At 39.1% G+C, this 17,070-nt stretch overlaps 1 protein-coding gene across 1 annotated transcript; it reads left to right on the top strand.

The window, feature by feature from the left end:
* Window positions 1-369: 369 nt before the first annotated feature.
* Window positions 370-15,737, top strand: KLF5 (Kruppel-like factor 5 (intestinal)). The gene is made up of 3 exons (XM_010003491.1): window positions 370-1,231; window positions 2,305-2,364; window positions 14,939-15,737. Exons 1-3 carry the CDS (start codon window positions 376-378, stop codon window positions 15,115-15,117), a joined length of 1,095 nt encoding a protein of 364 aa, XP_010001793.1. The 5' UTR covers window positions 370-375; the 3' UTR covers window positions 15,118-15,737.
* Window positions 15,738-17,070: the final 1,333 nt, after the last annotated feature.

Consider the following 17,070-nt stretch of genomic DNA (forward strand, 5'->3'; position numbering starts at 1 on the left):
AGAGCAGGAGATTTGCAGATTAGGCACAACTGCCTGTCACTTCAGCTCCTTGCGCTGACTTGTAGGCATAAAAGATGAAAAATTGGTCATACGCTGAAACATCAGCTCGATCTTGATGTTTGCTCTGTGTGAACAGCTTGTGTCATGACTCTATCTCCTTGTCCTTGATGATGTTGATTAGTGCACTGATTATAAAAGACAGGTTTTTATTAGGGCAAATGTTTATAACTTCCTCTGTAAGGTAGCTTGTGGCTGGCTAAACAGTATTGCCTTTTATCTGCAAAGCGTCACGCGACTTGCATGCTGTCATCTTTCTTAGTTGGTTACAAATCGTGTGTATTATGGTATGTTTTGTTTTTGTAGACAAGATGTGAAATGGAGAAATACCTGACACCTCAGCTCCCGCCCGTTCCCGTCATCCCCGAACATAAGAAATACAGAAGAGACAGTGCCTCGGTCGTAGACCAGTTTTTCACTGACAGCGAAGGGTTGCCTTACAGCATCAATATGAACGTTTTCCTCCCTGACATTAGCCACCTGAGAACTGGCCTGTACAAATCTCAGCGACCCTGTGTAACCCACATCAAGACAGAGCCGGTCACCATCTTCAGTCACCAGAGCGAAACTACTGCCCCCGCCCCAACTCAGGCCCTCCCTGAGTTTACCAGCATCTTCAGCTCCCACCAAACTCCCGATGTGAACAACATTTTCATCAAGCAGGAGCTTCCAACTCCAGATGTCCACCTTTCTGTCACACCCCAGCAAGGCCAGTTATATCAGCTCTTGAGCTCACCGGATTTAGATATGCCCAACACAACTACTCAGGCAGCCGTGATGGACTCCCTTAGCAATGTCTCCATGCCATCAGCCATGGCGGGCCTTAACACGCTCTCCTCGGCTGTTCCACAGACTGCGATGAAACAGTTCCAGGCCATCCCCCCATGCACCTACACCATGCCAAACCAGTTCCTGCAGCAGCAGCAGGCCACTTACTTCCCTCCTTCGCCCCCAAGCTCAGAGCCTGGGAGTCCAGACAGACAAGCAGAGATGCTACAGAATTTAACCCCTCCTCCATCATATGCTGCAACTATAGCTTCCAAGCTAGCAATTCACAACCCAAATTTACCAGCGACTCTGCCCATAACCCCCCAGAATATTCAACCAGTCAGATACAACAGGAGAAGTAACCCAGACTTGGAGAAAAGACGTATCCACTACTGTGACTATCCCGGTAAGAAATCTGTGCTAGAAAATCCCAGCTCTTGCAATAATCTAAGCATGAACAATTGCAGATGAGGTGTAAATGGTTTTCTTTAGCTGTAGTCTACATCTAGGGAGAAGCAAATAATTTCTTGTTAAAGAAGAATTTATCTTCTTTGTTGTCTTATTTTGTGTGGCACAGTTACATATTCTTTAAATAGCTTAAACGCTTTTATTCATGTAATTTGTTAACCTCTTAAATGCCTGAGCTCATTTTATCGTGTTACGAAACTTGTACCCCATAGGAAAAAAGATAGTTGTGACTTTTCTAATGTAAGTCAGTGTGACCATGCAGCCTCTGCTCCACTTTGCTCCATCATGAACAGTGGAAGAGGCTCAGTTTGTTCCAACGCAGTTCAGCTCGGTTTGAGTCCTCCTGGTAGCCAAGGCCCTGTATCTCCCCTGTCACGAACAGGGAATTCAGCTGCCTGCATAAATACGTTAAAGGTACCTCTGAAAACTGGGCACAGATGGATTCCCTTTTAGCCTGTCCTCCTACACAGAATGGGAAGAGGAACTTGACTCTTAAGCCGTGCCTCCATGTAGGACATGATCCCAGATACAAGATGGTCATACCCACCAGAGCTGCGGCTTCTGGTTTATCTCCCCTTTACCTCCTGTGTGCAGCGTGATAAATGCTCAATGGAAAAATTATGTGAAGCCCGGGGTAACAACGACACTGAGCCTGGCTTGAGCAAATTCTCTAGGAAATTTTTAAAAAGCCAAGTCCACCTCTTGAGTTTCTAATTCACGTAGCAGGTGTCACAGTGCGTAGATCGTAGCAGCGAGACAACTGTAGTACATTACGGGGCAGTAAGTCTACCGGAAACACGTTTTTTTCTCTTTTGTATGTAAAGCAACATATCCCTAGAAGCTTTCTATACCAAATTTTACTTCTAAATTGTGATGGTGCCAGAAGGTAGTAAACCTGACTGTTTCCAGATGGTACTTTAGCAGTAAATGAGAAAGTTTAAATGTGACGTGGAGTGTTCCTGTTCTCCTTACTGAAATGCCTCTCTGCCTTTTTGTTTTGTTTTGTTTTAGGCTGCACAAAAGTTTATACAAAGTCTTCTCACTTAAAAGCACACCTGAGAACTCACACGGGTATGTACTCACTCTCTCTTTCTCTTGGTCATTCATGGCTTACACATTTTCTGAGAAAGCAAGCGTGCCTGAGCTGCCATTTTGTCCCTATTTTCTGTAGAGCAGTGTGGGTTCGGGCTGGCACTTCAGTTAAAAAAACCTAAAGTTTGGTCAATGAAAAGAAAAATTGCTTTTATTCTTAATGCAGTTTTTAAAATCTTTTACAATACAGAACACAAAATAGCTTAGAATAAAAAGGCTGGAAATTTTCAATCTAAAATGCTGTAAGATGTTAAAAAAAACAACAAACAACTTTTTTTTTTTCCCCATTGAATAATTAATTAAGTGTAGTAAACATAGTTTTCAGAATGTATCTAAATAAATAGGATTTACTGGTTTGGGCTTTTTCTTTGACCTGTTAGAATTATTTAATCTTAGAATTTTTGACAAGCATCATGAAAACTCCCAACATACCTCCATTTGCTTCGTCCGTAGCCTTAAGTGTGCATTTACTTTTTTTTTTTTTTTTTAAGACAGGTGGTTCTATAGATTTATTTTTTTTAAAAAAACACTATTTCAATTTTTTGTTGGTGACAGACATAAAAATGGAGGAAACGAAAGGTGTCGGTGTGTTGCATTTGTCCCTTGATCAAATTCTGCCTGCAGCTACAGAGGCAGTCCCTGTTCATGGGCCTGCTTGGAGCAGAGCTGGGGACAGGACAGTTGCCTGTGAGTGGGCACAGGAGCCTTGTGTGCAGAGGATGGCAGCTGGGGGAAGGAACTGCCCTCGATGCTCTTCCTAAGTGTTCACCTGCTGAGACAGGGGGAAGGAGGAGAGAGGGAAACAGAGAGAAAAACACAGCTCACCAACAGCACGCCTGAAACTATTTAGGACAGCTGGGATCTTAGTGCAGAACTGCTTATGCTAAATCAGTGGAAAGCACATGACTGATTTTGTAAAGAAATCAAATGAGTGGGCTGCAACTCCTGTTTTCAAAGCTGAGTATGAATCCCAGCCCTTTTATGTGTGGATCTTGAATGAGAGCAAAGCACGAGTCACAGTTCAAGCGACTCGCTTACTGAAGCAGGCTGTCAGTGCTACGGCTGTGCCCTTCAAGTAATGTTTTTTCACCTAAGTTTAAAACAAAAGTCAAAACAAAACTTAGCATGAGCTGTGATATAACAAAATGTTTCACTGTCTCTATGGAAACAAGGCCTTCTATTCACCAGCTATTTTGAATGGATCGTTGGATTATCGTAAAGAAATTGAGTATCTCCAGGCTAAATGTTACTATGGAAATTTTGTTTTGATAAATGAAAGAGTTATCTGTGTTACAGTCTCAGTAAAAAATTTAAAGCAACTGTACAGAGGTTATTACTTTACATTAGTAATAGGCTAAACAAGAACACTGCTTATTTTACAAAAACAAAGGTATTTTTTATACATATAATCACTCATTACCAGTAAACTCGGTAAAAAATAAGTATTCTCAAAAGCCTATAGACATAAATAATGTCAGAGTATAATCCCATTGCTCTTTAATAAATCATCTGTAAGTTTAAGAGTGATTTCCACTTACGCACTTTAGCCAGCAAGTAAATACCAGTTTTAAATATCTCGCTTGCTATTTTACAATAACTAGGAAGAGAGATAAAAGCAAAGCTTTAGTCTAAAAATTAACATGACACAGTAATAATTTTAAACATACATTTTTCGTTTTTAAAAATCAATTGATATCTTTCTTGTACCTTCAGTAATAATGACTTTAGAGTTTATAAAGTTAATGCTTACATGCACAGAAATACATACCACATTGCTAATACATATAGTGCTGAGGGTCACTAATTTTTATTGTTGCCTTCACTTTTTTGCCTAATAGATATTTGACCTTAGTAATGTGGATAAATGTGCAAAGGTCAAAGGAGCTGATGTATTCATGGAAAGAGGAATGTTGTTTTAGATAAAAATCTAGTGAACTTAAGCAGGTCTGTAATACAAAGGGTCTTCTAGGGAGGTGAATGAAGGGATAAACTGTCCAAAGTGTGCTTTACATGCAAGAATGTGAGTTCCTATCCTGTTACCTGCACTACTTCAGAGTCTGGATTAGTTCAACTCTCTTGAATATTCACTTAATACTTGAAGATTTCCAACACCAATTCTGGTCTCTGCTTCAACATACAGTTGAAATGTCTATTAGCCAGTACCGTAAAGCGATTTACTGAATGATAAGGTAAACAGGCGCAAACTTGGGGAAACCTGTGAAGTTGCACAGCTTCTCCATGAGTGCAGGAAAATCTCACTATTGATCTCCAAAGAAAAGGGCTTGGTGCTGAGGGCTAAATTTGGGTGTGTGCCTCTTTGCACCCCATCCCCCAGAACTATGAATTCATACAGAGCTATTGAGCTTTGATTTTTTTTTTTAATTTCTTTTTAGTTTATAAAAAGTGCTCTTGCAAAGCTTTTACCTTCAAAGTCTAAAGCAAGTGTCACGTAATCCTTTTTAATAAAGTTGTGTGTGATATTCTTTCAAATCCCTTCAGGGATAGCAGACCTGTTTATCTGGCTAAACCCGTTCTTTAGTAATCACGGACCACTGAAGTTGTTTTCTCCTTATTCTTAGTTTCTTAACAATACCTTCTAAATTGGCTGCAGTCTCTCTCTCATCCCAAACCAGTCCCCGCCCTTCTCAGCAATCTGTCATCTTAAAATGAAAGCCTGCAGCAAAGTTTGTCTGCCATTAGAAGTCAAGACAGACCTTATGGTTTTCCTTTTGTATTGGAAAATCTCAGCCCTTTCACGGTATTTATTTAGCAGCCTTTCTCTTTTGAAGAGCTTTACTGGGTTTAGTAGACATTTTCTGAGAAAAAACCACGAACGACTAAGGGAAATGTTGTTTTTTGATAGGTGGAATGTAGGCTTTTTCCCAATTCAGATATGAACACACTGTCAGAATTTATAAATTACATTTAAATAAAACTATAGGAAATGGACAAGAGGGAAATGTCTTACATTTTTCTGCTTAGGTGTTCCCAAGGTGTTTACCTTATACAAAGTCAGGTGGTATAAGCTGGCATAGTTTTTCTGAAATAATGTAGTTACACTGGACTTTTGCTGTTGATTAGGAAACCAGAATTACTGTAAAAAGATAAAGCAAGGCTAATGTATTTGTGGCAGTTGCTGAACCAAGTGCCCATTTTTATTTCTCTACGTAATGTGTCAGCATTTGTGAACTGCAAAGTAAATTTTAGTTGTTGGAAAACTGATAGCCCTACAATTGAACATGAACAAAGATGAGAATTCTGCAAAAGTAACAGGACGTTTTTTATTTGTCTACATGCGGTTCTGGAGCAGATGTCGGGTACATTTTAATGCCTTAAAGCACTTCAGTATAGTATCTTAACTTGATGTTCATTATTCCTGAAACAAATAACATGGTGTTCAGTATGCTAAAGTAGCTGTTGGAACATCTCTCAAAACAGATTGAATTTTTTGACCTTTTGAAACAGGGATTGTCTTTTACAATAAATGTACCTGTTAGTCATGGAACAAGTTTCATTTCATAACTGGCATTGTGCAACTACAGTATATGACGTGGGGGGGGTGGGTTATACATTTACTGTGGACTGTCCAACAGTAAAACCACCTTAAAGCTCTAGCATAACACCTGTGTGTCCAACTTGAAAAATGTGCCAGATGTCAGTGAAAATCGGTTAACTTTTGGGCTGTAGGTAAACTTCCTTTGGTTCTTTCTCTGGCATCCAAGTACATACATATATCACAAGTGATCCTTTAGAAACAGCAGTCCTATAACTTATCCTGTTAGATTTCTTTTTATGTTAAAAATTTGGACTGTGGAAGTTGAGCCTTCTGATACACAGGCACCTAGAATACCCTACCAACACTGCAGAAGATCTGCTGGCTCAAGGGTGGAGGTTTTAAAAATTATTTCTGTGAACAGCTGCACACTTCAGACTTGTGTATGGTTTTAAGAGAAGAAATCTCATTGTTTTGAACACATCAAGACATGCACATTGAGGACATTTTCCAGCTGCATGTTGGTTTTCTGTATACAGAGTCTTTGTACAGGCATGTTCTCTGGTCACATGGTGGGCTTGCCATTAATAGTTTCTAGCATTAACTGCAAAACTATTTCATCTCTATCTATAGATCTAGTTTGTATTTGGTGATGGGAAGTGGAAGCCGAGATAACTCAAGAGAAATGGCATTTCTCTAAATGAGATGCACTCAAAATACTTCCACTGTCCCTAGTTATTTCAAATGTTTATGTAGGCATGGGACAGCTGCTGACTTGTGTTGTTTCTCAAGGTGTTAAACATTTTATTTTATTTTAAATCTCTGCCTCAATAGATCCAGAATTAGGGTCTGATGGTATATCAGAGTTAGAACCAGTTGTGCATGATAGACCTCAGCAATCCACATAACTTTGGGCTCTGAGTTTACTGTATCTGTATGTGGTCGTACCATGTAGAATTGCCTGGGAATTTAGGATGCTCATTGTTCAGAAGGGAAGGAGAGTGGTAGTTGGACTCCCGCTGGAAAAAAAGCACCCTGTGAAAACATCTGTTAACTCAATTCACCCTGAGACTCTAGGTGAGGGGTTTCACTCATGGTCTACAAATGGGGAATGGAGGCCCTGAAAGGCTCTGCCTTTCTCACGGTTGCAGTGTTCTACGTATAGCAAACCTCATCCTGGAGAAACTTTTGCATCATGAAAATAGCTATTAAGTAATATTTCTGTGCAAATTTTGCTTATTTAATCTGCTAGATGAGTCAGTTGCACAGGTTATACTTTAAGGAGGTGTCAGTAAATGCAATCATTGGAAGAGAAAATAAGGAAAAATGGAGGAGAGTTAAATAAAACTGTTGACAAAGTGCATTAAAGTGCAATGTTGCTAGATGCTGCTGGAGAATATGCTGATATCTTTTATTTATGAATTCTGCTAAATCCATTAGTTGCTTGTGTGAGAAATGGAAGTACATTTTCCTTTGTGAGCCACAGTTTAAGGGAAAAGAATGCCTTTTTTTTTTTTTTTCACTTTGTGAATCATCACAGACCTTGAGATTAATTGATCCAGTTCTTCATCTGTAGTCATAACCTAAATGAAACATATTCAAATGTGTCTCAAAAGATATCTTAGCAACATGAACCTACATTTTAATTAACTATTACTGGTCATTCACATCCACGTCCAGCACGCAGTTTTTATGAAGCAGGAACGAAATTCCAGGGTGTCAGGTGAGGGGTACTCCTGTTAGATTTTAGATACTGAAAAGAAAAGCCTAATATTTTCTTTTTGATTAAAAGCCTAGAAAGTCCCTCTAAGCATGAAAAACTGTTGTTTCTGTCAATTGCTCCCTGAGAGGATTAAACTTCAGTTCCAGGATATTTGATTCCTGATAAGGAAACTCTTGACCTAAGAGACTGGCTTTAAATATAGTTCATTTTGAGACCGCCCTACATAGGCTAATATAGTACCAAGATTCACAGCAATTGCTGATGATTAAAACTTTCCATTATTTGATTAGACATTCCTTATTGTAATTAATTTGTGAGCTTGACTGGGACGATTGACTCCTGGTTCCAGGGTGGTGTGTTGTTTGTTGTTTGTTAGATGACCTGCACCTCCCATTGGTGAAAGATTAGAAACATTTAAGTAATGTCCTAGTTTAGTCTGAGTATCTTGGTAGCAGCATTCCTGTCCTGTCAGGCTGCATTATTTATATTCAGTGATCTCTAACAACTCTGATTAAGGACATATTAAAACCTTTGATTTTGGCAAGTGTACAGTGCTTTGCTTTGAGTTAAAATAGCTTTAGTGTATTGCTTTCAATATTTTTTTTTTAATGTGTGTGCATACAGTAGATGGAAATCTGGAAGTCTACAGTACATGTTTAATAAATTCCATTTTAAGAGCACCTCTTATCTGACTGTACAAGAGCCAGTGTTACTGGTGTGAGAGCTAAAGAGCTGTTCTTGCACCAGAGGCGTAGATGAAGAAATGTGTTCTTCAGAACAGGACTTGTAGACACAGCCATGCACCCCAGATGGCATGGATTTCTTATAAACCTACTTAAAAAAAAAATTCCTTTCCTCGTTGTTTGCATATCTCCTTGAAGAGAGACCACCTCTGTTAAGACAGAATGTTATGCCAGAAAGAAAATAAACCATTGCCCAGGCCAGTCGAGATTCCCCAGTAATCCTTGAACTGCGTAAGACAACACTTAGCCAAACAAGAGTGCTTGAAGCGCTGGTGGGAGCTCTGAGAAGATAATGCCTTCTGCACCTCTGTAGTGAGAAAGTGAATGGTGCACAACTCTTTTGACTGTCCTGGTTACTTACTAGTCTGTTCTCTTTTTTCCTGTTTGTGCTTTTGTTAGAAACAGATCAAATACTGCTTGACTTACCGGTGATCGGACATGGAAAGTGCAAACAGCTCTCTGTGACAGGATTCCTTAAAATGCTGTTTCACTATGAAGTAGCATAATGCTCACCCTCTAGCTGTTGCTATGCTAGTCTGAGGCTTTATCACATTTTAAAAAGTGCAACATATGTTTTGCGTTTGTATCACCGGTGGGCTGGATGTTTCAAGGCCTAAATTTATTTTGTCACTCGCAAAATAAGTTGGACGAGCCTTGTGTGCCATTAGCGTTCTGATTCATCTCCATCTTGGACAACCAAGAATTTCAGTGTGCTAAAGAGCTTTGAAACAACTGAGGATTGGGTTTTGTTTTGGTTTGCTTTTTTTTAATTTAGAAATTTCAGCTTTCTGCTCTTCCTCTAAAAAAACCCCCATCTTAAAGAGCAAAACCCCAACCAACAAGCTGCCTTTACCAATGGCTGCGGCACTTAGTCCATGGCAGAAGTCTAATTTTCTGTACACACTGGGACCAAAAAACTTGAATGAGTGCAGAAATATACCCAAGCAAGTACTTTTAGTTCCAGTCAGTCTGGAAGAGACCAACATTTAAAACTGTGATGCTATGAACCACAGGAAAGCCATTTCAGGCAGGCTACAACTGAGGGAAAACATTTAATTTGCTCTTATTTTTTCTAAAATTTGAGATGACAGCATGTCAGGAAACCAAGACAACTGATGTTAAGATGTGAAAAATTTGAAAACAGATGCAGCAGAAAACTTTTTACTTTTATTAAGCGCCGTCTTTTATGCAGTCTTTGAAAAATGTGCTGCTTTTTTTTTCCACAAGGAAGCTGCAAACTCAGCACTCTGACAGAAATTTTTGATAGTAAATAAGAGAAGTTGCAGGTGTTGGCTGGTGTGATACCTGTATTTGGATTTCTGCATGCCAACTGAGTTACCTAACTTTAAGTTTGAAACTCTGGCACTTGCTGTTCACAGTTTAAAGAACTTTTTAAAAAAGTTTAAAGTTTTTAAATTTAGAGAAAGCCATCCTAGCAATGAATTGCAGAAATTAAGTCACACAACTCCGTGGTGACTTGACTAACATTTTCTTGTTAATGGGGACATTCATAACTAATTAAGGTTTTTCCCAAACAGAATTTAAAACAAACATTTCCTCAAAGAGAGACTATGTCTTGAAGATAAAACTGAGTGCCACCCCCTTCCACTAGTGGCTCTTACTCAAATGAGCATGGCCACTATGGTTGCTGCCAATGGCTAGAATTCATGTTAGGAAAGCAATCAGTGTATTTTGAAACAACTAAACCCCAAGAAGATAAATTAAAGGGAGAAAAGCCAGCGTGGTGTGCCTCACTGGGCCAGACCATTCTCTTGTGGTATCGGCAAGGATCCTGAACCTTGGGATCTGCCTTGGAGTAGTTTACCTGTTGAAGTGGCTGGTTAGGTTTGCATGCTATATGTGGATATCCAGGCATTCTTTGATGTCGTTGCAATCTCACAGCATTATAAATAATTATTTTTAACAGACAGATACATTGCAGGCAAAATAGTCTCATTTCAGGTTAAACTCCCTTATCTTTTGCTAGGTGCTTTCTGTAAAACAGCTTCCAAACTAAACATTACGGCTTTAAATTTCTGTGCTCAAATACAAGTCTGTTTCTCATGCTCCACAAGTGTATTTTTTTAAACTGGAGAATGGATACATATTCACAGCTCAAGAACTTATAAATATATTTTGTGATGTATAAGCCTAGCAAAATATTTTAAATCAGTGATACTGGAAGGAGGTTATGCAGAAACCCAATTAAACTTATGAAATCCCAATCCTGTTGAAGTATAATTTAAAGGAAAGCAGTTCTGTTTCCCAGAAGTGCCGTGTATAATATTTCTGGCTTGGGAAGAAAGGATTGGAGTGTGCTATTTGGCTGGAAATCGGTACCAGCTTCCTCCATGGTGTTTTAGTTGAACAGTGTTGACATTCTAACAAATCCCGTGGAAGCTCCCCTGAAGTGGAGGAGTTAGCTGTTTTCTTGCTTTTACAGTGAAATATCTGTTTGATACCGTGATCATGTTCCAGTAACCGAGCCATACTGCCTTCGTATTTGATGACCAGTGGCATTCTTGGTTTAACACCTTATAGAAACCCTAAATTGCTGGAGGAAAACCAAATATTTCTGAAACTTTACAGCTACTGTATTTTGCACAATCATTAAAGTAAACAAATCTTACATTACTATGTAGCCAATTAAAACAGTGGATAAAGGGTTCAGTGTCCCTTGTTGTGTATACCTGCTTTTAAAAAATAAATCTTCAACCCCAGATTTCTCAGTACTTTAAAGGCAGCATAGCAAAAAAGCAGGATCAATTCAGAAAGTATGTAATGTGAGGCTCTTTTTCCTTTGCCTCAGGAACTTAAGTGACAAAAAGCATGTGTGTATGTTGAGAAATTTCTACCAGCTAGTTGCTCTTCTGCTTTCTTTAAAAGAGTGAAAGTAATCTCCACCTTTTTTTTCTTGCCCCCCTTCTTTCTTGCCCAAAAGGAAAACATTTGAAATTGATTCAGTTTTTAAATAGAACTTTCCAACGGAAACTAGCATTACAAACATAGATATTCAGTGTTTTACCCCTAGGATTTATTCAAAATAATCTGGGCCTCAACATTGGCTCTAAAAATACATTTTCCAGTTCTCAGTTGGCCAAAGCAGGGGTTAAAAGCAGCATTCTGGCTTTCATTTCCAGTACATAAAAGTAACACTGTTAAAACAAATCTATGTAAGGCACCAGCTCCTTGCCCTCTGCTCATCCTCTGCGCGTTGCTCGGTTTAGCTCAGGTCTGCAGAATTTGGCCAACAAGGAGGAGCAGTGCTGTTCTTCATGACACTTCCTAGCTTTTCCCCTGAGCAATGCCATTGCCTGGGAGAATTTGTGGCTGAGACAGGTGCTGAAGTGACCAAGACAGTGGGGTAAATTTCCTGATAGTGTCTCTGGGGAGCTGCAGTTTGATGGGGGTCTGGGCATTGGATTCACTGTTGACCTGGAAAGCTGTGCCGTCCAGCAAGGTGCAGGGTTCACTGCTGCCCCAGCTGCTGGCTGTTCACATGCCTGTTCATATCACCTGCTGATGCTGCTCACAGGTTAGAAAAGTTTTAATGAGGGGCAGCAGTTTTGTTTGCACTCGAACAGGGTCAGGTACCACCTACATGGGACAACTTTGAGACTGCTTTTCTGGTACTGTGTTGTGTGACACACACTGAAGTTTCACATTCTTCAGTACCTTCTCATGCCAAGTTTGGAAACTGTGATTTTAATCTCCTGGTCCCCATTCCTATCTGGTTTGGTCTGGATACTCCTAGGCTTTTGTTCAACAAGTGCTGTTTCTCAGCATGTTTACCATTTTTCATTCCCTATGTAATTCTGAAGAATGGAGAATTCTACAAGTGTTCGGAGTATGCAACAGAGACCTGACCATATATATGCTCTCCCTGGGCAGTTAGAGTGGAAGGATCCCAAGACTGCGAGTTTAGCACCAAGTATAATATGAGAGTTTTAAGTGAAGAATTCTAAGGAAGAGGTTGAAACTAATATGGGGGAAGAGGGAAAAGAAAGGAGAAAAAGAAAGGAATACACTGTCTTAAGGTGCTTCAAATGCAGGAATAATGAGTTTATGTCATGTCCATGTTGTTTGTGTGTGTTTTAACACAAAGTGTTCACAGAACATCTCCTGGTGTCGTTCCTGTGGATCAGCAGTGCCGTCTTTTACTGACTGCATTAATAACCCAGTTAATATACATTAAAGATGATCCCTTGCTGAACAGAGACCTTTCCTGTCATTCTGCCATGAAGACCAGGCATTGGTCTTTATCCTCAACTGGCTTCTCAGATATTAGAAAAGCTTTATGCACCAGGTTTGAATGAAATCTGTATGTTAAAGCTATATTATATGTTGCATGATCCTATGTTGTAGATCATGCCAGTCTTCAATCCACATCAGGCGAAGTAAATTCAACTATGATAGAAATTTGTAATATTTTGTGTTCTGAATTCATAGAATCATAGAATGGTTAGAGTTGGAAGGGACCTTAAAGAATCTAAAAAATCTAGTTCCAGCTCCCCTGTATGGGCAGGGACACCTCCCATTAAACCAGGTTACTCAGGACCCCATCCAACCTGGTCTTGAACACTTCCAGGGATGGGGCATCCACAGCCTCCCTTGGGCAACCTGTTCCAGTGTCTCACCACCCTCACACTAAATAATTTCTTCCTTATATCTAACCTAAATGTCCCCTCTTCCAGTTTTGATCTATTAACCCTTGTCCTCTTACTACAAACCCCTGTAAAAAGTCCCTTCCCAGCTTTGCCATGGACTAAATAATTTTGAACTGTATGAGAGGTAATGCCAGGCTCTTAAGTTTTGGTTTTTTTCTTGAGGAATTATATGTTTCCACTGTGCTTTCAGTAAACCCCAGTCACAGTTTATGCAAAAAGGTGGTTGTTTGGCTGGGCCATTAGTTTTCCTTGTAGAGGTCTAGTTCTGGTTGTGACTGTGCTGCCAACATCAAATCACGTCCCCATCGTGAGCAAAGGGCTGATTCTGCTTTTCATAGTAGATGGAAAGTTACTAGTTGATTACAAGAAACAGTTGAAGCTTCCAGACAAAACCAGTTTCACAGTTTCATCTGAATGATAAATTAGCGTCTCTGAAGGAATGTTTTTAAGTTTCTTAAATTGTGTTCTCTGCGTAACTGGTGTAACTGTCTGATTGCAGGATGCTGGCTTCTGTCCTTCTTCCGCATGCTCATGTGATGGTAAAACAGGGAAAAGTAGGAGGCATTCCACAGTTCTGTAGGATTGAAAGTGTGAGGGTAAAGATCTGAAACAACTGGAAAGCAGGATCTGTAAGATGTGTCGGAAAGGACTTTTTGTAAACCTCAGCCTTGGTCTGATTCTGCTCCAGATGAAGCTACTGCTGAGTGCTTTGATAAACTCAGTTTTCTTTCTTTGTTTGCCAAATGAGTCGAGTTAATATAAAGGATACAGATAGCAATCAACTCTCCTGACTGAAAGATGTTTTTGTCAACCAACGTCAACCAGTAGCCCATAAATAGATAATTTTAGCCTCTTTATTTATACAAAGCTTGCCTGTATGGTGACATCATGTCCATACCAGCTCCCAAGCAGGTGTATGTACATGCTTATAGTTCTGGTTTCACACAGAAGTCATCTTGGCTTTGTGGCTTCATCTTTCTCCTGTTTCAACAAACAAATCTATAAATTATAGTCATGTTTAAAATACCCCATTTAAAGTTCAAAAATGGATGAATGAGAATATTTTGGGTGCTGGGGCTGGTATATTCAAGACTAGTTGGATACTTCTAAGTTGTATTCAGAGCTGCTGTAACAGAGCAAGTTTTCAGCGGCACCGTGCTCCCCCTTTGTCAGGGTAGACTGTTGGAGACAGCAAGCACTTTCCACCTTCAAAACATAGCTATTGAAGCACCTGATTGTAGACATTCAGTTCTGAAAATGGGTGCTTTGATCTTTTATGTGCTTTCTCCTATATATAGCGAGCCCAAACCAGGATACCACAAGTTTTTATTGCCCGAGACATTTTAGAAAATACTATTCCCCTTATGTTTGTAACACACTGTGCCCCTTTCTTCACAAATCAGAAGCTCTTGAACAGATCTGCACACTACAAAGAATCTTTATAGAAATCTTCCTTCCCATTTCAGATCTCCTAAATAAATCTCTGTCTAACTTAGTGTACCCATTTTTAAAAGGTGCAAGCGTAAGTTATAAACTAGGCTGGATTCTTAGGAGAAAATGTTTTTTTTTTTCCCCTACTCCTTTTCATACTGACATGAGTATAAGGGAGCATGTTTCAGTCTCCTGCAGTTTTTTTACCTCTGTGCATTTCCATACTACAGGTATTTCAAATTTGTATATTTCAGTTTCTTACATTTTACTGAGGTGTTAAGTCATGGACTAAAGAGCAGAACTCTCTGAAAAAACCAAGGGGTTGTTAGTCTGGGCCCTATTCAATAGAGGTGTGAATATATAGGAAACGTCAGGTCATGTTTTGTTGTTTATTTCTTCTTTAAATCGAACAGCAGTGCCATTCAGTGTGGTATCAGATCAGTTTTCTCCCAGAGATTGACAGCTGACAGTCTCGTTTCTCTGTGCTGTGTTTCAGGTGAGAAACCATACAAATGCACTTGGGAAGGCTGCGACTGGAGATTTGCTCGCTCAGATGAATTAACGCGCCACTACAGGAAGCACACGGGGGCAAAGCCCTTCCAGTGCGCTGTCTGCAACCGCAGCTTCTCCCGCTCCGATCACCTGGCTCTCCACATGAAGAGGCATCAGAACTAAAAGCTGGACTTGTCCTTGAGGCTGTTTTGTATCTATGCAATTTCCTATTGACTCTCGACATACAGCTGAGATGAGTTAAATTTTTGAGTATGGGTTATCCATTTAAAAGAAATCTCAAAAGAAACTGGAAATGTATATTTTGTATATTTATGCAGAAAAAGGGAAGACACTGTATCGCAGTACCAGAGTGTTTGATCATTTGTTTGCTCTCATGATGTATATGGCTTTAGTCAGCAAGTTTCATCTCTTTACAAGTATTATGTCTGGACAGGTTGCAGCTTTATACATTGTTTTTTTCCTCTTGCGATGTTTTGACCAAAGCACTGTCATTATTGTGACAATGTTTAGTAAATTAATTAATGAGAGGCTGCAGATGAATGAACACAGTGGAAAAGCCATCAATCGTAATCTGTCAGGTTTTTGCTGGACATATTTAGTACTTGTTGGGGTTTTTTTAATGTTAAGTCATTCTGTGGAGGTAAAGTACATAAAAAATCTACAAACAGCCATAGAACAAAACATTTTGTTCTGTATGTTGCATGTTTGCTATGACAAAGATTTTGTAAATATGCAAATCAGCTTTTTAGGTTTAATACAAACGTTTTCTAAGAATCCTCTGGAAAAAAGCAGTTGTTTTACATTTAATAACACGGCACATTTTCAAAAAAGTTACTTAAATACCTCTCAAAACAGTACCAACTTAGCTTTGTTTTTCTTAAGACAAATGAGCTAAGCATTCAGATGTTTTGTACCTGTCAACTCAAACGGCGTGCACTGAATATTCAAAGCAGAATTTTGTTTTCAAATTGCTTAAAAGGGCAAAATGAGTAGAATGAACAGTAAAGTCAATGTTGGAAGCTTAACTAACGGGGATAGTTGCAAAGAACACAGGATGTTAAACCTCTTACTATAAGCTAAACTTAGTATCACTTTAAAAAGAAGGATTTAGGATGCAATTTTCATATACAGACATGTTAAGCTGGTTCAGCACCAGTATGATCTAGTTTCATGTGGATATTGCATGTAATTTACTAGAAGGTAAAGGATACAGTAATTTTGTTTAAAATTACAGTGCAGTTTAGTTAATCCACTGTTCAGATTGACACACGCAGAGGAAAATGTACTGCTGACAAAAGTAGTTGAAACTCCACTGAAGTCAATGAAGTGGTGCCCTTTTATGCTAACTGACTTTGATCCACCATGTTGAGCCTTGAAGGGGCAAATATGAGGTTAGACTATATAGAAATTGGCCAGACAACAGGAGAAAACCAAACAAACCTAGTAAGTGTCTGGACTTCAGAAGCCGTAATATTAAGCTGTCAACCAAAGGCAAGAGTAGACAATCAAAAAACCAAATAAGGGTCTTGCAGGAAAACCTAGCTTTGTTAAAACTGTTGTTTGTCTTTATTTATTTGTGGTATATGATAGACTTTTTTTTTAAGATAATTTTACATATACTTGATAAATTATAGTTTTGTTTGTTATAGTTAGAAATGTTGCTCTTAATGTAAATAGTTGACAAACGATGTAAATAATTTTGTAAGGCTTCAAATGTTTATACCCGGAAACATGCATAAATTGGTTGCTGTTTTGCTTCTTTTGCCTCCCCTCTACCTTATTTTTGTATTGTGGTATTTCCTATGCAAATGACAGAGCAAACAGCTGTATAGTTGTAGAATGTTTTGAGAGAGAATGAAATGGTTTATATATAAAGACTTTTTTTTTTTTTTTTGCAAAATAAAACAAAGTGCCTAATGTGTGCGCGTGCGTGTGTGCTTCTCTGTAGCTCTTACAATGAAAGTTCTGTGGTTTTGCATTGGGAGCTGGAAGTCACAGCAATTTTAAGCTAAAAATGTCTGCTCTTCATAGCAAGGATCGTCTTTTTGGAAAGTACCTGGCACTTCTGCATCCTGCCCTGATGAAAATAATGAGTGTGAAGGGATACATACTCTA

The sequence above is a fragment of the Chaetura pelagica genome, unplaced genomic scaffold, assembly GCF_000747805.2.
Source record: "Chaetura pelagica isolate M959 unplaced genomic scaffold, ChaPel_1.0 scaffold106, whole genome shotgun sequence".
Lineage (NCBI taxonomy): Eukaryota > Metazoa > Chordata > Aves > Apodiformes > Apodidae > Chaetura > Chaetura pelagica.